Consider the following 24,743-nt stretch of genomic DNA (forward strand, 5'->3'; position numbering starts at 1 on the left):
AATCCGAGTGACAACATACAGTTCTGTAGTTGGCTAACAACGTTTTGTAAGAAGGTACCGCTTCCACATTCAGGGTACTGCTTCACAACACATATCACGTTCCACATTTTGACAGCAGTTAAAACTTAAAACCTCATAGGTTTTACTATAACGTGTTTCATACTTACAAAGCGTCCTCATCGACTCCACGTTCTCATACCTCAATGTGCGATGCTAAAATCAATACACACAAAATAGTTCGCACTCGACAATTCTCGTTAGAAGATTTAATAGATACTGAAACTGAAGTTTAATTTCATTTCAGTCGAAATCTCTGTTCTATTGTTTATTTGATCCAGTGGCATGTAATGGGGCTTAAAATAGGCTTAAGTGTGCAACAAATTGTGAGCCACTCTCACGCGTTCATTTTTGTTAAGTGATATAACGGCACAGGTGGAATCTGTCGTTCGACAGATTGAAGTGGATTTCAAACAGAATCCACTCGGCCGCATCCATCATTCAGGCCATCAGAACAATGTTATCTGTGAGATAATGCCGTGAATTTTATCATCGTTGTTTTTTCTGCAGTAACGTGATTTTGAAAAGACAACATTCAAAGTCTATGAGCGTAAACTTGCACTGTGTGAAATTTTACAAAGAGCAGTGGAACTTGGTCGAAGGGAAGACGTGACTTCGGATACCTAAACGTAGACGAGACGACGATACGTAATTTCTCTCTCAAAACTTATCCATTTTAGATTTTGGGACAGCTACAATTTGTGTCACCAAGAAGATAAACTCAAAAAAATTAATTTTTTGACTTCGCAGCTGGTGCTGTTTGTTGTGCGACATTGGCAATAGTTAAAAGTGTCTTCTTAGCATAGAGAACAAGTGGTATGTCACGCAGGGATGAAGTTATTCGTCGCAGAGTGAAGAAAATCTATCGACGTATTTATAGAAATGACGCGCCTGATAATAAAATCAAGGTCTAGTTGACAACTTTTTGTACGCGGGGAATTTTCGCAAATAATCTTAAGGTGCGTCCGGCGTGAAGATCGAACAAACATGCCACGTTTTACGGACATTCCTTAGTAAATGCATCCGTCAAGCTTCCAACGAACTGCAGGTATCGCGTACGACGTATCACAGACTTCGGCTCAGTCCGCTGCACTTATTTGCGTATTGTGTGCAGATTTTGTAGAAGCTGAGGCCGAAAGATAAACCACATCGTCTACTGACACGCAGAAACTCGTCGACATTTGCTGGAAAAGTTCCTGTCCTCCCAGAACATCGGGTCCCAATCGGTTCCTCCTGCTTGCACACGAGTTTGCTAGTTGGAGAACTCCTAACGCCTTCCCGCATGGTTAGTTCGGGCGCTAAGCGCGGGGGACAAATATCTAGGCCACTGCGTTCGTCAGGTGACACTCATGGGGATTTCCCTTCAAGGACCGAGCGCATACCAGCCGTGTTCCTGGCCTTCCAATGCATCAGTGATGATATTGCCTAGTCAGTCCACAAAATTGTAATGAAACATGACAAGACATTGAATACAGGTTCGTGATATGTTGAAGTTTAGTAATCGTACCATCTGTTAGTCATTTCGAAGAACAAATAAATTCTATGAGTTTCGCTTCCTGATTTCGAATTTTGCGAGCATTCGAGCCATCTTACTTAAAAACTGACAGGTCTCAGCCACTGGTTTTAGAGACGTGTGAACACCTCAGTCCTACAAAATAATGACCTCACTGCTTGTACGATCCTACGAACGGCCGTGTTTTAAATTACTTATGCGTTAAAAGATGCCGTGGGCCGAATCCGAGCCCTGAACTAGGCAGTGAGAAAAGTCAAAATAAAATATTCCCATAATGGACTGTCATAACCACAAAACTTTGTGTAATTTATTTCAGATTGTTTAAATCCATTAGCCAGTAATTATAAACAGCACATTTTCATGTATCTGGTTCTGAACGTTTTGAAAACAGTACCCCACGCAGGCGGAAATTTATCTACAAGCGATTGAAGACTGCAGAGTTCATTAACACTAGGCGACCCGGCAGCTAGAACTGTACAAGTTATTTTTGTACGGACATGATTACGCGGTTTTTAAAGTCAGAGAAATAGACTACATTGTGTACGGTAGTTTCATATTTACGCTTCTATGCATTGGTTAATAGCCTTCCATAATCGCGTGCAACTGAAATTATCGAACCACGTTCCATATCCAGGCTGCATTCTTCAACCCGTTGATTTATCTTGCACGCTGGTCTCCAGCTTTTTCACAAGTAGGCCACTTGGTCAATGGATTTTATCCTCGCGAGACAAACTGTGAAAGTCCAAAGTATGTATAAATTGCGGCTTTTTTTGGAAAATTTTCAGATATGTGCCCCAAAATTTTTTTTAAATTTCCACCGGATTCAAATCGTGATCAGACATGAACACAGAACAATTATTTCGTGCAGTAAAATTCTTCAGAATGTTATTCCCATAATAGTGAAAGAGAATTATTAATTTACAACTATAAAAATACAGCTCAACATGAAACATATTTTATGAGACCTGTGATATTGTTTTTGTCATCATGTGAGCATGACACACACAAATTTTGAATTTCCGATCATTAGAATCAATTGTAAATGCCACGTATTTCCTCAGTGCCATCATTTTCACTTTCAGTAAAATTTTACATTCTGAAGAAACCTTTATAATGGCTTATTGCAGGCACGTGGGCCTCACTTTGGAAAGCCCTGACCTTGCTGTTCGTTATTTAATTATGTCGCAAACGAGTTTATCTGCACAGCACTGTTTCCCACAGGGCTTTGCTCGAAACGCTGATGTTCAAGGATTTCATTACGAATGAACTCCTAAGAACAGAATCTTTCTCAAGAACCTGATTGTCGCTTGTCTACCAAGAAATTCCTCGTTCTTTTATGGAATCAAAATTCCGATTAAAATGTTCAAAAAAACCTACAACATGGGACGCCATCTTCAGTCGCTAATCTGTCCCTCTGTCTGTGTGCATCAATAATTCGAAAACCGCTTAACAAATTTTACTTAAATTTGAAACTGGCGAGCGTTATTAAAATGTTATAACACTCCCAAGCGGTGGCTAATACTGAATAATTATAACGAGCACTTTAAGTGGAAACTGGTATGCGTTCCTGCGCACCGAAGCGAAATCCCCTCGTCGGGGAACTCTCCCCCCTTCCCCTTTGTAGCCTAAGTACCCAGCCTTACAAGCACAACACACCCCATCCACGCAAAGGTCACTGACCCTTGATATCTCTGACTTCACGCCAACCGCAAAGATCATAGATCATGCTCTGAAAGAACAAACAGCCTGCAATAACTTCTATACTATTTATAAGGCGGTATTTACGTATTAACAGTCCACATTCAATAACAGAATAAACGGGACTTAACTGTTGTGCAATGCGTACAATTCTAAAACTTGAAACATTTTCCTCGCTTCTACAACTAGGACCCCGTTTAGAGTATCTTAATCTAGCTTTCATTCATTTCTTTTCCATCCCATGAGTGCTACATTCCCCGCCCATCTCATCCTCTGTGTCCTCATCACCCCAGCAAATATCTGGTGAAGGGATCAAATTATGAAAATTATGATTGAAAATAAACATGGATATACATTATATAAAGGATAAAAGGATCCTATTCATATGGACCTGTCGTCAGACAGAACACTAAATAGCCACGGTGGTCTAGCGGTCAGAACGCTGGCCCTGTAATTCTGGGGTCTCGGGTTCGATTCCCGGCGGTGCCCGAATTTATAACTTGTGTTGGGCAAGGCCGTGGTCTAGGCAACACGGAGTTTTCCTCCGTGGCATCCCAACAATTACTCCATTCACACACAGAAGAAGGCAATGGCAAACCACTTCTGGATCATCTGCCAAGAACGTATATGAACAGGTCCCAGTCCGAGAAAAGGATGGAAGGATCCTGTTCATATGGACCTGTCGTCAGACAGAACACTAAATAATAATAAGATGAGGTGGTCTAGCGGTTAGAACGCTGGCCTGTAATCCTGGGGTCTCGGGTTCGATTCCCGGCGGTGCCCGAATTTATAACTTGTGTTGGGCAAGGCCGTGGTCTAGGCAACACGGAGTTTTCCTCCGTGGCATCCCAACAATTACTCCATTCACACACAGAAGAAGGCAATGGCAAACCACTTCTGGATCATCTGCCAAGAACGTATATGAACAGGTCCCTGTCCGAGAAAAGGACGGAAGGATCCTGTTCATATGGACCTGTCGTCAGACAGAACACTAAATAAAATATAAATAAATACATACGTATAAAAATTATATATATGCTTTTAGACCACGTGCGTATATACAAGAGCTGTTAGCTGTTTGTCAGTAGAATTGATATACAGTCAGTTAAATAGGCATGCGTTATCTAGTGGCAGGTAGCAAATGATGGATGCATTGAACGTAGCTACTTTGGAGGTTTCTGGATACGATAGCCTCTATCAGGGCGAAGATTTGAATTTCGTTTCTCCCGAATACGAAGCAAAAATCCATCAGAGCGCAATGACTTTCGGTGGTATGGAAACTTTTCACAAGAAACTATACCAAATTTCATTTAAAATTCTCACGGTGGTAAATATCAAGATGGCCGACGATTATCTTTAAACATTTACATTTTCACTGAAACCTGACCTTCTGTCTGTATATCTTTTAAGTGTGAGATTATCAATAAGAAGAACGCTGCCCTGTCATTAAGCTGACAATTTTAAGCTTCCCGTGAACTTAATTTACAAGTTACCTTGGCAATATGAAACGAACGTTTCTGTTGAAATGTCAGCGTGGAAAGTTTTAAAGATTTTACGAGGTCATTCGTGCAACTTGCAAGGTGTCACTGGCCGAAGAATGAGCGATACACTTGTAGGTTATTTTGTCAATGATGCAAATGAATCTGTCACCTGCTCAGTATTTATTAGACAGTGCTTGACAACGCCAGGAACACGATCTCGAGGAAAACAAATCACAGGTGTTTATCCTTGGCGTCAATTACTCTCTTCACGCCGACATAAATGACAAGATCCATGCACATATATGACTCAAATCTACTATTTTAGCACAGTGCGCTTTACTGTAATTCTCAAAAGACACCCACTAAACTTTTCTCTATCTCAAAAACAACCACCTCTGACCATTCCTTCCTACACACGGCAAAAACGGTCAAGGTCACTATAATACTTCCTCATCACTTCTTTTCACTTCACGAGGCATCCAAAATGTCTTTCATTAAATCGTCTCGCACCACCAGACCCCGAAGAGGGCCATATAACATCGTACATATCTCCTCCCAAAATCATGGCCCATTTAAATAAAAAATAAATACAAAATAAATAAATAAACACTATCACCTCTTCCCCGATCCATGTAGTGGCTAAAATTCTTTCATTGCGTCCTTCGCTGATTCATTCGGTCACCAAAACGTCTTTAATCACCTTTTCTCAATTACGTGTGCCCGTAATTATCTGAACAGCTTCCTACATTTCCACTCCATCAAACAGATTCGCCACATCCCTCTTACCGGCTACTGACTAACGCACCTTCGTCAGCTGCTAAGAAGCAAACCTACCGGTGCATCTGACCGTAAGCTCTCCACTTACCTCGCATTACTTTCGTGTACAAATCAACATTAGGTTCGAACATATTTTCAAAACCCATTGAACCGCCTCGACTTTGCGCTAATATATTGGCCGCATTCTGTGCTTGTGTTGGAGACAAGACTCCCGGAAGACGTCGCTTTGAGGACGAGGAGACAATCCACAACTGCGGTAAGCTGACCGGCGTCACCCAGAGGCCGTAGCGGCAATTGCTACCAAGCGTCGACCACGTGCCGGCCTACGGCCTCCTTTTCCTGTCATATGAACGCTTGTAAAGAACCGGTTGAAATGGCAGTGCCAAGTCACACGGAACCCCTTTCAGAAATCCCAGGTCAACCGCCTTCAGAGGTCGGTAAACTATCTGCGGAACGAGTACAATGGACGGACACGCTGTAACACACAGACGGTAGAGGCCAGACGTTGTGGAAGATTACAATTAAAAGAGATTCGAATTCTGACTCCTTCACCAGTCTTCCGCTTGCGGGGAGGACTGGAAGTCTCAGATTCCGAGAAGACAGACAGTTTTGAAGGCACTCAAGTTTTGCAAGATTTTGGGCCCGAACAGGATCCTGAGACATCTTACCAAAGCGAGCGAGCGATAGATAATCTTCCTACGAAAGTGTTCAAAGCAGATCTCCTCAGGCATCGCTTCAACCAGCATGGAAAGACTTCTTTTTTACGCATACTAAATCCTCCTGGATTATACCACTACGTCGTCTACTTTTATTTCCATTAGTCTACTTAAACCAGTTGCAAGCTCATCACGAAGACCAGTCTCACTGGGACCCCAAGACAACCAAACAAACACGGTCAACTTCTAGATTAGAATTCGGTGCTCCGACCCAGATACAGCGCGACGCTGAAACTGGGAGATCTTGACGTAAGAGTTAACAGAAACATTGACCGGAAGAGGCTAACCGACGGAGCTTCCAGCTAAACCTTTCCACGCCGTGTGGCTATTTGCCGGACTGTTTGGTCTGCAAAGAACTAATTCGTCCTATAATTGGCTATCCTTTCCCCAACTGAAGGTACGCTGTTCACAGCCATGTTAATAATTTCAAGCGTTGCGTTTAACGCAACCTTTTTCCGTCTGTAAACTTTTTTTTAAGTAACAGGCGAATCGACTAGATTTCGTCGATTCCATTCTTCGTCGACCATGTAAGAGCATTAACTGAGAGCTTCCAATTAATGTTAGCTGACGCGGGAACCCCATAATAGATCGGCAACCTGCAAAATCTGCCAAGACCTTTCTGAATTAACACACGGAAATCCGAGGGGCAGCTTTTACACTCTAACATAACTCGGTTAACCTGAGATCTTCCGTGATTTTCGTTAGTCGTAAGGCAAAAATCCAGAATATAACTGTTGAGGGCCACGGTCAGCCTGTCCGCAGGCCAAAGCGATCAGACCCATCCTCGGTCCATCAATCCTCGGCCTAAATCTGTGAATGCCTTTAGGCAAGACGACAATCCCGTTAGCGTAAGCACATCTCCAGTTAAAGTTTAAGGAGCCCTACTCACCGACGCCAGCTATGTGTTTCGTACACACGAATGGTCTGACCTAGCAACGGGCGACGTTTTGCCCTTACACAGGGCTCCGCCCTTGGTTAGCTTTTTTTTTGTTAGTTGGTTTCGCTGATTGGCTAAACCAATACACATTCTCCCTGAGGATGGCATTTACAGTGCTGCCGAAACGTTGGATTGCTTTCAGTATTTGACGAGCCTCTTCCTCGAGAGCCGAAGTCGTGCACTTAATGGTAAATCATATATTATTTGAATACGCGTTTGACACCTTCCCACTGCAGTGGTCCAGAGAGCCTCAAATGGGCCCATATTCAAAATAGCCCGCATTTTTCTTGTTACTCCGGCCAAAATAAAGAGATTAATTTTTTGAAAATTCTTCCTAACGTTCTGATCACAGTCCTTAATCTTTCCATGTTCTGTCTGAAAAATTTAAATGTTAAAATATAAAATCTATATTACCCCTTTGATCTGGTGTAAAAGTCTTGTTTCAGTCAATCTAAAGCAGGGCTCTTCAACTGTTCCCAGTCGTAGGACACCATTTACACTTTTTTATTGGCTCGCGGGCCACAAGGGTATTATTGGCTCGCGGCCCGCAAGGGTATAAGCTAAACATATTGTTGAAAAACCATGCCAGTTTACAATTGCTAAGTAATACCTACTGTTACAAGCAGGCCAGATAGTGAAGAATTTTATTCAGCAAATTATTTATTACAGAGAGATTTGACACTTCATTTGTTTGAGTAAACTTTAAATTTGAAATTCAGTTCTTGCTGTTAAGATTCGCATGTTTCCCTCCAAGTGTTAAAAAATACGTCGCGTCCTACTTCTTGATTTAACATTACTCTGCCAAATACCGACGACATAAACAAGATAACGTTTTCTGATATCAAATTACAATTCCTTTCATGCAAAATGCTCCAGTAAACAGAAAATATTGGCGGGCCATTAGTTGATAATTCCTACCCTAAAGAAAACGCTTCGACGAAAATTTGTTGGAAAGATTATTTGGACAGCAGAACCTCGAAAGTTATATAACGATAAGTTTCACATTCTTCGTTCTCTACCAATTATCACGGTAATAAATTCAATTTGGACGAGAACCGCGAGGTGTGGAGCACATATTTGCAGTGTAAGACACTTAATGAAATACGATGAAACGTAATTTACGTCTAGGATATTATGTCCCATATTTCTTAATTATATAACAACGTGTATGTCTTTGTACTATATTAACGTCGTTTTTAATCTCCTTTTATATTTTTGGAAGAACAAGCAGTTATTTTCAACTATTTCCACATTAAACCGGTTTTATTAATTCCTATATTCTCCAATGTACAATAAATCATTTCTTCCTGCGTGTGATTCCATTGTTTTGGGATTCAAACGTAAGATGCCTCATAATCTCTTAACTGTTAATGAAATGTTCACTTGTGACTTACGAATAGGATTAATTATGATTCTTTACACAAAATTCAGGCTTCATAGTTCACAGCTATTCCTACTCGCAAAGAGCGACATGCATCTGAATTTGCGTGTGCCGAGTTACAAGGATGAAGTCGGTTACCGGGTACGTGGTGGGAGCATACGACTCCGACACCTGCGACCTTCTTAAGACAGGTCTAATAGGTTATAAACAGGCTCGTACTTAAAGAGTTCTTTGGTGCCTGGCAGATATGCACTTAAGTCTAATTTGTAATGAGTTAAGCCCATCTGACGGACAACCAATGTTTAAAGCCATCAGTTATTATTCTGAATTGTTTGTTAAATTTAGAAGCGACTAATATAATTTTGATACAGACCGTGACTACTTCCTGCCTCAACTCTTCTGGGTGTCATCATGGGAAACTCCTGGGGGGATTTCCTACCGCTCTTACACCACGTTATACTTAATTCTCATTTACGTATTCCTGGCATTCGAGCACGTTAGATAGATTGCTTGATAGAGGTAACTGGTTCGAATCTCATCGAATCGGTCAAGTCATGGATCATGTTTCGGTCTCAGTTATCCTGATATGTTTCAGTGGAATTACGATGTCTCTAAACCTGGTTAGTGGCTTTAACCAAGCCACTAGATCCTCCTCCTAAATCCTTATTTACTAGCTAATTCATGGTAATCTTTCCATCTAAATTCACCCCGCCGAGTGTCATAAAATAGTCTTCAAGATGCCATGAGCTGCACGTGGATGGACAAAACATCATTTGTCATCTAAAGAGGATATGGTATTAGATTGCTGAATTAAGACGGATTTAAAATGAGGCATCTTATGGCGTATTGTAATTCAGGCTATCAGCTGGAAGGACTGAGGTAAATTCCTGAAGGCCTCAAGGTACCCTTTACCGAGTTTCGGCACGGTGTATGAAGCAGAAACTGTCTCATTGTCCCATAACTCAAGTCACTGTCAAGCCACAGAACACGCAAACACACACACAGATACGTGTACAATGAACGTTTCCTGTGTTCTATGTTTCCGTGCTCCGTATTGGAACAAGACCTTGTGCCTCGTGCTGCAGCTGTAACCAATTCGCTCCAACAAGCAAGCAGTGGGCGACCTTGTCATCTGTCTGTCGAGCTCACTGTTAGGTGTCAGTATGCCATGTTCATATCCGACGAAGTCAAGGCTTTTCCGCAGATCAGTCACCTGCCTATGCCTGTCACTGCTTTAAACGCAAATGCTGCTGAATCTCGTTACAAAACAATGATTTCTTGTTCCACACATTCCAGACCTCGGAGTACGAGGCGCGTCCACAAAGTAAGTTTCCCACTCGTCCCACAGCTAGCAAACCTTATATTGCGCGAAGCGACTGTGCGTACGTGATAGAGCAATGACGTAGCATGGCGCATGCACTAACGGCACCTCCCGCGTTCTCACAGTAGCATCGTTGCAGCTGTTGAAGATGGAGGTTCTTATTCCAGCTCCCGCCGACTGTGAAGTGCGGTCAGTGATAACGCTAGGCCGCACACGGCTCGACGGACAGCAAGTCTCCTGCAGGAGTTCAGCTGGGAGGTGTTTAATCATTCACCCTACAGCCCGGACCTCGCTCCCAGTGATTTCCATCTTTTCCTACACCTCAAGAAATTCCTGTCCGGTCAGCGTCAGCGTTTTGAGAATGACACAGAGGCGGAGATGGTTGTCACACAGTGGTTCCAATCCCAGGCGGCAGACTTCTACGACACAGGTATTCAAAAGTTGGTCCCACGGTATGACAAATGTCTCAATTCCGGTGGCGAATATGTTGAAAAATAGCTGGACACTTGCTGTATCTGTTGCAATAAATATTTCCATGAAATTGCGTTTTGTTTCTGTAAACGGCCCCAGGGAAACTTACTTTGTGGACGAGCCTCGTAGATGGACGAGAGAGGCTGGTTCAACTCTTTCGCCATCCATTTCGGTCGCAGCAAGGCGTTGCACGCACTGATCTGAAGTTTCAGAGGGGTATTCATGCATTCAGAAACCCTTTTGAGCAGTCGTTTCTGAATTGACTGGCGTTCTGACAGACTGCTTGGTTGGATGATTGTTCGATGACATTCTCAGTTGCATAAACCACCGAGTCGAGTGACATGAATATTACGTCGATGATGGTCTTCTAAATTGTGGGTACCAATCTTTCGGAGGAACATACTGTCCTCATATTCAGCAACATTGACCACGTGGATTTTCTCACCGCAGAGTTTTAATCAGATTCCATTTTTCATGAATAATAAATTCACCACATGAGAAAGGAAGCAGGAATAGGTTATTCTGTGGTACTATCACAAAAAAACAATTTTTGTGTTGGAGTACAAGCTTGAATATTGTCACCAGCTTCGAACTTTAACAGTCCATCCGTGGTCCTGCAGATCGCGCGGCCGACATGTTTGTCCGAGTTGTTCTGTGATAAACTGTGTAGGTAGAAGTCTTCAACGGGCTGATGCTCCTTCAAAGAGATTCTCAAAATATGAAAGATATTGTCTCATTATTAGCTATGAAATCCTGAACCGTGTCTGGTATCTGCAGAATACACAGGGTGATTCAAAAGGTTAGGGCCAAACTGAAGGAGTGTATAGGGGGACTCTGAGAGAACAACTTTCTAATAGGAATCCTTGTCCTCCGAAGTTATCCTGAGTCAGTCGAGGCCATTGAAAGTAGGAAAGTCTGATAACATTCCGCTGAAATAATCGTACTTTGCTATTCATCTACTAGCTTAATTTTGTTTTTTTATTAATGTACAAGGATTACATTAGCAATCTTACAAAACAAATTATTTCATAAAATTTTTACCACTTATGAAAGCAACCAACCTGAATTAACAGTATACTTAGGAAACAAAATGCATTTCTTAAGAAATTTTAAACTTATTTTCCTCAAAATCAATTAACATGCAATTCATTTTCTATGTCACAGCTATGAAATATAGTTTCAGTATCGTTGCTTCAGTCTGAAGATACAGTAACCACAACCATGGTTATTTAGCAGTTTTAAATGTCTGGTTTTTTTTTTTGTAAATAATTAAGATTTTCATATTTTATGTATTTACTATCAAAGTATAAAATGAGTAGTTGAACCCAATCCTGTGTTAATTCCCCGCCCTTTCAAATTAGCTGTCGTCAACTGAGATACGTGGAAAACTTAAAGGGAACAAGAGTTGCTTACAGGAATTCACAAGTAAACGGAAGAAGAATTGGAGTGCGATGACTGGATATAAGATTTATTCAATGACAATTTGCCAGTTTTTTTAGGTTGTTTTACGTATCTTTTTATATAGGTTTTTTCTACCAACCAATGAGATGATAATGTTGCGTCATATTGTGATGATTATAATTGTTTAATTTTAACCGTCTAATCACAATAAAATATTTTATTAAATATTAAAATATTATTATTACAATTAACATTTAATATTTAAAATATTTAAAATATATTAAAATAATGCTCTTTCTATCGAAGAACAATAATAATATTTTAATATTTAATAAAATATTTTATTGTGATTAGACGGTTAAAATTAAACAACTACCAACTAATGTTGAACGATGTTTTCTGGAAAGAATGAAGGAAGCTCGAAAAACCTCAGTCATCATTGACAATGTTCTGACAATTCCAACAAGAAACTTCCGTAACACACGAAACACGTTTTACCGTTGCATGTACCCACCCAGTGACAAGATTGAATTAAGAAAGTAGGAAGTAGATGACCTTCATATGTTTATAGAGGTCAGATCAACGATCGAACGTCCTCCAGAATATGATAATTGTTATATTTTATATATTTTAACTAAATAAAGGACATTATTACCCTTGGGTCGAAATTACGAAGACTTTTACCATGAGTTAATGACCTTTTAACCTTGCTGTAATGCCACGAAATTCACCACAACTGTGTTATACGGTCAATGTATGATGGCTACGAGTGGTCAAACTTGAATTTTGGTTTAGTTTATTCCAGTCTTCTCCTCAAATTGACTATCTACAGTAGCGCGAATCTGAATGCCTGACCTTGAGGCAGTTTGAGGTGTCGGTGAGGCTAGGAGTCCCTGAACTCAACACATGCCTCCCCCAAGACACCATCATCCGACTCTCTTGCTTTTATTTTTAAAAACCTATTACTTTCTTTTATTTTCAATACCCCCCAAATGAAAAACGCTCGAGACTAGCAAATGACTGGGGTGTATGCGCGCCAGGACTCCCGAGTTTTGTGAGTAGATGCAGAACTCTCCATTATCACCCCCAACCTCAGGCGGCCTGTTCAAGGACAAATTTCTGATTCGTTCCGGTACCGACAATGAACGATGACTGCAAACGTAGATAGGCTCAGCACGTACCGAACAGTAATTGCCAACCCATCGGGAAGACATCTTGAAGATCGTCACTGGCGTTGAAACCTCAAACCTCACAAGACACACATTATTTCATTTATAATTTTCTCCTTTTCTTTGTTTCTTTATTCTTTGTTTCTCCTTCCTGTATCTATGAATCATGTCTAAATTTTGTCTGATGTACTTTTCGATGTCTGAATCTCGTCATGCCGATGGTTTGTACGGGCTGTCTTTGGTAAATTTCACTGAATTCAAATTCGTCACACACCTGATGAAGCTAGATATGATTGTAGCCTTGATATAATTGTGACTGGGCTTAAATGAGCTTCGAAAAATATTTTTCTCGGTTTAACTCTGTTCTCACAAATCTGTGATTCAGAAACACAAGTTTTGTCGGATAGCAAATTAACTACACATTACAGGGTCTTCGTATTTAGTTGGTAGCAGCTTTCCTGGAAAGGAAATGTATGGAACCCGAAGCTCCATCAACGTGTTTCCAAGAAATCCACCATTAGACTCCATCCAGAGAGTCTATTGATCTAGATTAACACTCCAGTCTGTTTTAATAGGTCAACTATGTTCTAGGGTCGAGTTTTCCAAAATAGTCATTTCCCCTCACATATTAGATAAATATTATGTTTGCTTAGGTTGTAGTCTTCTTAGAGGAAAATGACCGTCATCTGTGTTGACTGGTAGACGACGATAGAACTCAGAAGACAGCCATCTTTGTACCCACTGCCGTGAAAGCGTCAAATCTTACCATAATTTTCTTGGTTATGACTCTGTCTGGACACGTATGTATTTATAAACATTTCGGTGGACCACACAGCTTCCATTTTTAGGACAGAAGTGTACAGAAGATGATGACAATATGTTCCTTCAAAAACACCTGGAAATTTTTGCGATGTTAAACTCATTTTCACTTGAAAGAAAACTTCGAATTTCAAAACGTAAGAAACTTCAGCTTTCAACCCCCAAGGACCAGACCACGCAGAATCCTCAACATGTCTAGAACTTTGTACATTTAATGAATCCAACAAGTTTGAAAACGTATGCATCGTTTAATATACATGGCGCTTTCGCTAAATTTTGAACTTTTTCCTTTGTGAAATGTTGGGGGATTCCCCGATCGGGGAATCCTCCATCGTCGCGCTCCTAAAAACTCACATATTAATTTTCTTATAAACTTTATTTAATTGTTTTCCACTCCTCGCCAAAATTGGAATGTGTCACCGTATTTTACTTGAACTCCCCAGTATCAAATTCCGTGAATATGCATTATCGGTTTTTGAGTTCTTACGCGGAAAAATACTCGAATAGAATGACAAAGCTAAGAGGCAAACTTTTGCAACTTTTAGCTGCAAACTCGACTAAAAATTAATTACAACCAAGATTTTTTTAAAAAAAAAAAATGATCAGCTGTGAATAACAATTAAAACTTCGCGAAGCATCATTTTTCCAGTTTACACAAGTTTCGTCCCTGAGAGTGGTATATTTAGCCTGTCGGTCAGTGTTTTCAACGCGACCCGAAGACCGAATCTCTGGAACCAGAAACAAAGGTTCGTAACCACCAACACAAAAGCCCGCCATGGCACACGTTGCAGAACTATTTGCTCCTGTTAGACAGTTGCGTGCATTAAGGGCTGTAAGTGACAAGTAGCAGATAGAATTGACGAAGATAGGAATAAGAATAATCCTTTAATTATACGTCTGCTTTGTGAAGAGTGAGAAGTTGACCAATGAGAGTAGAGATGTAGATTTTGAGGCCCATACAAGCATTCAGGTTTTCAGCCACGGAATACAGAAATTATCGAGCAAATGACGCAGGAAAGAGGGGGAAAAACAGCTCTGATTTTCTTATTATACAACTGGTCTACCGCATCACAAGGTCATTATCGATAAGAAGTTACAATGTTCTGACGTCATATTGAACATCCGATCGAGACTACACTATATATTATAAAAAAAAATTATAATGAAAACCGAAGCTATCTTTCCAAACCACGTGTCTTCCAGTTTTTTTCTTCAGATAAATACTGCTACAAACTTTTCTTGCTTTCGCAGCGTGCAGGCTTAACAACTTTGCGAGATATATCACTATACAGCAATTCGAGCTTTTGGGAGAGAGAAATCTGAAAATTGTTCACAAGTTATTCGATAATTACATTACAGTGAAACGTGCACCGAGGAATTTTTATCCAGCTAATACGTCGCTTTAACTCAACCAGCGTAAACTGCAGATTGAGTTGAATCAGTCTCGAAGAATGCCGATGTGTATCCACAGACGTAAAACTGAAATTAATATTCCTGGGATTCGTTATTAAAGTTTAACTTCTGTATATGTTCCTCACCTCCATGCTTGCGACATGCTCCGATAATTTCATAAACCAAAAACAATTCTTGGGGGAGTACAAATTAATAAGCTTCTCATTATATGATTTCCTCTGTCCTAAAAATTACTTGCAGTGAAACATTTTTGCCAAATATGTTGTGCGACATGTGAACATGTAGTCTTTACTAATCGCTCAAGAATAATTCACTGTATCCAGCCACCATTACAGCTTTAAATGTCCTCTTAATTTCTATCTTAAGTTCAAATGTTTTCTTCAGTATTTTTTCTCTCAGACATTGCCAGTCCATGATCTTCCCTCAGGGTGAGAGGTCATATTCTCACTCACATAACAGATAATAAAATTATATATCTGAATACTTTAATGTTTATTTATCTTATACAGAACAATATTTAAAATCCGGTACGTAGCCAGGGCACAACCACCTTTTTTAAGAAAATAGCTATCAGATTTAGACTTCGTGAACAGTTAGTCTACATTTTATTATTTTCTGCGAGTAGAAAGATTAGACAGTTTTGAGAACACATCACAAAATTATTAAATTTGCTACAACTTTCTGCCCGTTTGGCTTTCGGAGACCTTTGGTATCTCTTCAGTTGGATAACCTCAGCTAAGAATTTTAAGTTGTGGTTATGTAGTCAACAATTTGCACTAGACAAGACAGTTTTCGTGTTATATTCATTTCCGCGTATGAGAACTTGTACTGAACGTTACGCAACTTCGCCATGAACCTTGGGTTCAACACGGCCCTTTGTCTTATTACGTCATCCTCTACTGATATTAATATCAATAGAATTTTTGTTCTTTATATTTGTTACGACTGCTCGATAAAACTGTATAAAGGCTCCCAATTGAAGGCGAACCTCGGGCTCTTTTCCCAGAGTCAAAGGCCATTCACTTTTAACCGCTTCTGAGCCAAGGAATACATCGATTTCTCTCTTTATGCAACCCGCTACGCCTGCACCGAATGGTACCGACTCACACGGGCATTGTTTAGCGTTAAATAGACATTCGAAACGTCAGTTGTCTTTGGGAGTTTGAACAGATACCCGTTTCTTTGCATTTTAAATCATTTGACATAATTTAAATGAACAGTAACAAAGCAGCTTTTAATAAAGCCAGTGCTTTGAGTTGTTAAACCTCTGGTACATTTATGTACGTTCTCAGAGACACATCACGGAATACGTGCATCGAATGGACCTTTGCGATGTACGTTCGGCAAGATATGTTTAGAAGGCTGTCTCTGGGTGCAATTTCTGTAATTTTCCTTCCTGATTAGCGTTCAATACTTGAGGAGAGATATTTTAATATTTTAATATTTTCCGTCAAATCACAATTTTAATAAGATAATAAAATATAAAATATTTAAAATATCATTTCACGTGCCGCATCGAATGATCGATTTACAAATCGATGCGGAACGTGAAATGATATTTTAAATATTTTATATTTTATTATCTTATTAAAATTGTGATTTGACGGAAAATATTAAAATATTAACCTAATTCACAATATGACGCAAATATACTACCTTGAGGAGAGATGTAAGGTGGAGAATTGCGAAAAATGTTTCCTGATCATTTCTTCACCATTCTTCACGATTTATAACAACAATGAATTACGTTTAACTAAACCCGAACTATGAGTTCATCCAATGTTCCCATCGTGTTTTCCAAATTCAACGTGTTATAAATCCTTTTCATGCCTTTATAAATCTAACAAGTTTTCACATGACACGTGTCAATACTTCATAACAATACGATAATGAAAGTAGATATTTTTTCCCGCGTCTCACAGCAATTGCTAATGGTTCGTTACGTTTACAATGTTTTCCGTTTGTCCCTCTGGCTTTTTTAAAAACTCCAAGCGGAAATGATTTATTTAAAATAAATTCATTATTTGGTATTCTTATTGAACTGCATCATTATAATTGAATATTCAACAGTGTGGTATCCTATTTCAGCTTTAACATTTCTCCGCGAATGAGTTAACGATATTGTAAGATATTCATTAACACATTTGTTCCGAGTGGCTTAAAATATTAGCAATGTTGCCAAGTGTGAAAGTACAAAATGCCTACTTCTTGAAAGAGCTGATGTTAATATACATCAAAGGTACTAGATCTTACTTAAAAAGTTTATAGCTGCTCAGCAGTTCAAGAAATGTCAGGTTGTTGTAGAAAAGACGTTCATAATCGTGTTTGCAAAACCCTATAATTAGCCAGTTCACGTATATTATTTTCGTGCACACATAAACAAATAAATTAATTAATATTTTAATGAACTCTTTGTGGATATTTTGAGTATGAATCTATGATATTACGCCAATGTTTCAATCATAACAAGGAAGTAGGACTAACTCCTGTGTTTGGCATTCAAAAGGATTACCCCAGTTATTTAAATAATACAAGCAACTACCAGTTGCATTGTTCCTGATTCCTGGCCAAGTTATAAGGTCGAGGTTTGTTTGTCCGGCAGGTTTATCCGTAAGGATGACGCTACCATCACTCTACGCGGCCCGGAGATCGCAGCGGCCATATCGCTATGGCATGATCCTGTTGTGTGTTGGAGCGCTTATAAACTGGCTCGGTCTGGCAGAGAACTACGTGGAACCGGTGCGGTATATCGGAGTGGGCTGTATTATTGCAGGGGCCATGCTCATATGCGCGGCTATGTGTTGCTGGCTGCAGCGACCCGCCACTGATAATGCTGACAACATCAGCCAGGTAAACCACAACTTGTCTCTACAGAAAATCTACAGATGAAAATCTGTAATTTGTCATGGGACGGACATAATATTCACAAATGAAAACAAATCATGTTTATACGATGCGAAGAATGTCCTCATCATATTGATTCATAGGCAGAAACACTATTGAATTAAGTGTTACGATGGGAATAAAAAGTCTTGTCTTGAAATACTTTTCCTGACCGATGGATGGGACCCAGAGGATCTGTTGAGTAGCCCCCTCCCTTTCCCCCAAATCGCCATATTTAACTCTCCTCGACTTTTTATTGTGGGGTTACTCAAAAGACGCGGTGTACAGCAAAAACCCAGAAACACTTCAAGAGCCCAGGCGGCCGCTTGACAGTCAGTTGGTCACCCCTGTCAGCTGTGCCACAAAGCTAACGACGGCCACCTTTAACACCCACACTACATTCGCTAATTAACCAAATGTCAATGCTGACGTATGTAGTGGTTTAGGTTTTTAAAACGTTTTAAGTTTATGTAAATCTTTTGGGACACTATATACAAAACTGATATCAGGGCAGTAGGTTCTGGAACCAGAAATCGAAGCGAGTATGGAATTTAAGACGAAAATACAAGACAGGCGCCTTCTTTGTTCTCATACAGCCTTTCTCATAAATGCGGACCAGTCGGCCAGTTTTGGGTTGAACACATGTTTGTTGATAAGATGGGATATAAGAACTGCTTGTACCTAAAGGCGAAGTTCATGTTTATGTACGAGGTGCGATCGCAAAGTTTCAAGACTGCGCATATAAAAACCCGTACACTTATCTCAGGTATTAAATTCATCCATCACCCTCGAAGTAGTTCCCCTGGGAGTGAACACAACGATCCTTGCGCCGCTGCCAAGCCTGGAAGCATCCCTGGAAATCTTTCTTTGTCAGCCTGTCAAGCACCATCTGCGATTCTGCCTGAATCTCTTCTATCGTCTCAAATCTCCTTCCCTTTAGCTGAATTTTCATCTTTGGGAAGAGGAAGAAGTCACACGGAGCTTAGAAAGGAAGTTGGGGTCGGTTCTTGCAAGATCTTTGAGCTCCTGACAAACGAGAAGTCGATTCTGCTTCTGGTCCTCAGACAGGATGCGTCGCATGTGGAGTTCTTCCTTTAGAATCAGCTGACAGGTCCCATAGCCTATCCCAACAATGTCGCACAAGTCGTTGATGGTACGACGTCGATCTTCGTGAATGGCCTGCCGAATCTTCGTAACATTTTCGGCCGTTGTGCTCGAAGATGGTCGTCCAGAACGCTCGTCATCATCGACAGAGGTTCGGCCGGCCATTTTTAAAACGTGAATGCCACACAAAAGTTTGTGCACGACCCATTGCGGACTCCCCAAATGCTTGCTTTAGCATTTCATAGGTTTCCGTAGTCGTTTTGGCGAGTCTTTGGCAAGAGATTCAGGCAGAATCGCAGATGGTGCTTGACAGGCTGACAAAGAAAGATTTCCAGGGATGCTTCCAGGCTTGGCAGCGGCGCTGGGATCGTTGTGTTCACTCCCAGGAGAACTACTTCGAGGGTGATGGATGAATTTAATACCTGAGATAAGTGTACGGGTTTTTATACGCGCAGTCTTGAAACTTTCCGATCGCACCTCGTATGTGGTTTATTCTACCATTTTCGTTCCTGGCTCTATTACTGTACATGGCATCACAAAAATAAACGTGCGATACTTCTTTTCTGATAAACACAATGTACTAACATGAATACAGATTTTTCTTTAATGCATTAATTAGTGAGGCCACTGATTTGCGTGTTTCGATTTAGCACACCGAGTGAAGTGCAATTTAACAAGCCCCGTGATACTGGCACTGCACCAAATCATTATCAGCATCATCCAGTTACAGACCTGGTGTGAATTGGGGCCTGCCTACTGTACGAGACGAGCAGATTATTCCTAGAGATGCAGTTAATCACTTCTAATTCGACTAACGAAATGATAATCATCTAACATAAACATGCTTCATGCGACGTTCTTCCCCACACCCTGATGACTTGGACTCCCACGAACTGCATAGCTAGTTATCTGTGCTTATTAAAAAAAAGCTATACCTTATTGTACTGCACTATAATTCGCGGGGTCTGCAGTGGCCGCGTGGTCTGAGGCGTGAGCCTTGTGCCGCTGGGACCGTGGGTTCGAATCCCACTCAAGCCATGGATGTTTGTCCGCGTTTTTCTGTGTCGTGCTGTCCTTGCGACGGGCCGAGGAGTCCTACCGAATGTCTCTAGATCAAAACCAAGCAAAAGTTGGGACCCGCAGTGCTCAGGCAGTATCCAGTACTACACTTCGCACTTCAACGGAGTAATACAAGGGTAGGCGCGCTGCTTGCTTACACAACAGGCATCTCCCCTCTCTACTGGATGTAAAATTTCTCCGAGTATGGTCTGCGTTACAGTATGAGGGTAGCGAAGATGAAAAGGGGAGAGCGATGGAGCAGCAGAGCTGTCCCTAGAGGGGTGCTGGTACCAGACCCGAACGGTATACGTGGGCCCTCCTTAAGATCATGTGGGAGCCACGTGGACTATGAAAGTCTCTAGACTTAATGTGAAGGATTAGCGTTAGGACACTACTGGGCCAGTTGCTGATAACAACGCTATGAATAATGAAGAAGTGTGAGTGGGGGCAGGTATAATTACTTTCATTATTACTCTTGGATACAGCCACGGTGGTCTAGCGGTTAGAACGCTGGCCTTGTAATCCTGGGGTCTCGGGTTCGATTCCCGGCGGTGCCCGAATTTATAACTTGTGTTGGGCAAGGCCGTGGTCTAGGCAACACGGAGTTTTCCTCCGTGGCATCCCAACAATTACTCCATTCACACACAGAAGAAGGCAATGGCAAACCACTTCTGGATCAACAGCCAAGAACGTATATGAACAGGTCCCAGTCCGAGAAAAGGATGGAAGGATCCTGTTCATATGGACCTGTCGTCAGACAGAACACTAAATAATAATAAGATGAGGTGGTCTAGCGGTTAGAACGCTGGCCTTGTAATCCTGGGGTATCGGGTTCGATTCCCGGCGGTGCCCGAATTTATAACTTGTGTTGGGCAAGGCCGTGGTCTAGGCAACACGGAGTTTTCCTCCGTGGCATCCCAACAATTACTCCATTCACACACAGAAGAAGGCAATGGCAAACCACTTCTGGATCATCTGCCAAGAACGTATATGAACAGGTCCCAGTCCGAGAAAAGGATGGAAGGATCCTGTTCATATGGACCTGTCGTCAGACAGAACACTAAATAATAATAAGATGAGGTGGTCTAGCGGTTAGAACGCTGGCCTTATAATCCTGGGGTATCGGGTTCGATTCCCGGCGGTGCCCGAATTTATAACTTGTGTTGGGCAAGGCCGTGGTCTAGGCAACACGGAGTTTTCCTCCGTGGCATCCCAACAATTACTCCATTCACACACAGAAGAAGGCAATGGCAAACCACTTCTGGATCATCTGCCAAGAACGTATATGAACAGGTCCCAGTCCGAGAAAAGGATGGAAGGATCCTGTTCATATGGACCTGTCGTCAGACAGAACACTAAACAAATAATAAAATAAAATTACTCTTGGCCCTTGTCAAGGAATGGGCTCTTATTTTGATTCAGCGGTTGTAGGAGACCTTGGGCAGCAGGGCACCGTGAATATAAATTAAGTATTCAGAAAGTGCTGAAGAGATAGCAATTATTCGTCGTGATTAACCACAATTTATAGCCTATCAAAAAAAATATATCAACTTCATTATTAATAATTAATGCGGGCATGACGCCCGGAAATCTGATTGGTGTTCTCATAAAATACACGTTTCTATTTTGGAGTGAGCTCCTTCGAATTGTTCTTATCCAGCTGTACGTAGGCTAAGGTAAATTGAAATAATCATTAAGCGTCCTGCGATCTAAAAACACACACTTCCGCAAACATATCGATTTTTTTTCGATTATAATATGCACGATGAAGTAAAAAGTAATAAAGTATCTTGTAATTAATATCCAAGGACACCACAAACCGGATCGAATTTTTCGCTAGCCGGAATGTTCCCCCTCCATTTTATTAAGTTTAATAGTAGCCAACGCCCAGGCCCTACCTTCAGGTGGGCACCAGAGCCGGTTTGGACGCAGTGATGAAGGCAGATTCTCCCTACACATACCTAGAACCGTTAGTTAGTCAACATACTGACTGACCCCTCCCGAAAATGATTTCAAAAATCTTAAATTCAAGTAAACGATAGCATACTACATTGCATGATCTGAAGCTTTCACGGCGACTAAGTATAATGAATTCTTCTCGGGCTACCAGCTGTCTAAGGTGGTTTAATGCAGAAAACACCAATGTTTCGAGAACCATCTTCTATCCCGAGAATAATTCATTACATAATTTTATTATTTATATTTAACAGCAAACGTTTTGTCGTCTTAATAAATATTTAGGGATTACCTCGGCAGAAGGCCAAAGTCCCTATTCGGCTGTAACGCCACAAAGCAAATTTAGTATTCAGAAAGAGTACATAATCTTTCTTCTTCAAGTGAACAGACATCAACCATTCAACGAAGGATTTTAGCAACAGTGCACACTCACTTCGTTTGGTCTTCGATAATCTGTGTTGTTAACATTTACGACAATTCTTAAATTAAAAGATCAATATCCCTACAGTTGCCACTCACGTGTTATAATGCCACTGGCACCAAAGAGCATAACATAAAGTTTTCTATCTCCCTCCGAAATTTTCGTAATTTCACTGAACGCTTCCAAAATCTAACCCCGCGTGCCTCGATTGTCGCATCCCCTGCATTTCAGTATCGGGCGGTAGTTACAGGCTTTCATGGATCATGGATCACTCATTCAAAAGCCAAGATTAAAAATGCATTTTAATTGATCCCCATACACTTTTACTGATGCAAGAAAAACTTTACATTTATGGATACAATATTTCACTTTGTAGGATTCACAAGACATGTGAATCCGCGTACACAACTTCATTAAAGCAGTTTATATCCATTTCTTTCGTTTCACATGTTTCGATTAAAATATCTGACCATCTTCACCTTGAACATTTATTTTCATAAGACTGCATAGCATTTAATATTTTAAAGACGACAAAAACAGTAAGTTAATAAGAAATGAAACTGTACAATGATAATTTTTGTATTAAATAACTCAATGTATGCTAATTACTATACGTAAAGATCTTTTAATGAAGCTGACATAGATGAAATTACAGCGATAATATTTAAATAATGTTAGATTTTACCATCAAAGAAATGGAAGATTATTTTACAAGTTTTTATAACAATTATTTATTTTAATCCGTCTGATCACAATATAATTTTATTTAAAATTTCTTATAATTAAGATAATAAAATATAATTTATGTTCCTTATCGATTGATCGATTTACATTTCGGAACATTTACACAACATGTTTCAGTTTTTATATTTTATTATCTTAATTATAAGAAATTTTAAATAAAATTATATTGTGATCAGACGGATTAAAATAAATAATTGATATAATATTCACAATATGACGCAATTACACTATCTTAAGTTTTTATAAGCCTATGTTAAGTGGTCAGAAGGAACGTATTACGTGCTCTGGTAGTTGACAACAGATTAATGGAAGGCTTTGCGCCAGGAGGACATGTTAAGTGCGAACCATATTGAAGAACTGTGGGTGTTTCTTTTATGTAAAAGGCTTCAGAGTTGTGCAAAGGAAGACGTGTTACCTGTCAATGCATGTAGCCAAGTTTAGATTGTACACAGGTCATTTATCCATCTTTAATACAGAGGGTCGAACGATAATTTAATAATATAATAAGATAAGAATTCTCAAGTAACTAGCTGATATTGTGGTGGCGATGCTATTGAGTATTCCCTTTTCGAGAAGTAAACCGTTTTGGTGTATCAGTACTGTTATATAAATACAAAGTACAGGTAAGGTTATGTAAACAGCTATTTGAGGTTGTGAGAGTACTTGCGTGAGGACGACGTGTATTGAAGTGTGCGGGAACTGTCTGTTCTTAGCAGAATATCGTAGATGGGGTTACAGAGGTCCGAATAGGTTTCATTAATCTGCAGGCCCCTTTTAACTGACATTATGAATGTAAAATTTTCAAGAGTGATCATATGCCTGCCTTTGGTTGTCAAATGTCACATTTTCATTGTATTTTCCATTGGGCCATAAGATTCAGAATCTAGGATATGTAGTGGATATTTTTAATTATTTTTATTTGTTTTATAGCCTGAACGTATTCCTTAATACGAGTTTTAAAGCCACGTCCTGTTTAGTCTGCGTACTCTCTTGGGCAAACTTGGCAAGCTAATTCATAAACACCGCTACTGTCATAAATGTAGATTTTTTTTAATTTCAAATTGTTTTTAAAGTTTTTGGTGTTTTTCAATGCAATACGAATTCCTGTGTTTTTAAAAAGATGTTATTTCTTCCGGTTTCATAACCTATGTTAGCGAAGGTGGTTCATTTTTGGATCATAGATCATGAAGTATGTATTTATTGTTGCGGTTTTAGGGATTTTATGCATTGTTGGAGAAGAATTATTGTTTTGAGGTACTTTTCTTAGCAGTTTTCTTTACGTTTCTGCGACATAGGGTACATTTTCATTGTTTCACTAAATACCTCATAAGGTAGTATATTTGCGTCATATTGTGAATTAGGTTAATATTTTAATATTTTCCGTCAAATCACAATTTTTAATAAGATAATAAAATATAAAAT

The 24,743-nt window shown here is 40.1% G+C and overlaps 2 protein-coding genes across 3 annotated transcripts in view; one reads left to right on the top strand and one right to left on the bottom strand.

The window, feature by feature from the left end:
* Positions 1-24,743, bottom strand: part of LOC110836960 (UDP-glycosyltransferase UGT5) — a 183,366-nt gene that overhangs the window by 104,711 nt on the left and 53,912 nt on the right. The window lies entirely within an intron of this gene.
* The window catches only part of LOC110836955 (uncharacterized), a 77,504-nt gene that overhangs the window by 11,139 nt on the left and 41,622 nt on the right, over positions 1-24,743 (top strand). The window contains exon 2 of the mRNA XM_022078709.2: positions 17,757-18,004. Coding sequence (XP_021934401.1) covers positions 17,771-18,004 — 234 coding nt within the window. The 5' untranslated portion in view covers positions 17,757-17,770. The remainder of the gene's footprint in view (positions 1-17,756; positions 18,005-24,743) is intronic.

The sequence above is a fragment of the Zootermopsis nevadensis genome, unplaced genomic scaffold (assembly GCF_977971745.1).
Source record: "Zootermopsis nevadensis isolate Lab colony 2312 unplaced genomic scaffold, Znev_1.0 Znev_ptg000013l, whole genome shotgun sequence".
Taxonomy (NCBI): domain Eukaryota; kingdom Metazoa; phylum Arthropoda; class Insecta; order Blattodea; family Termopsidae; genus Zootermopsis; species Zootermopsis nevadensis.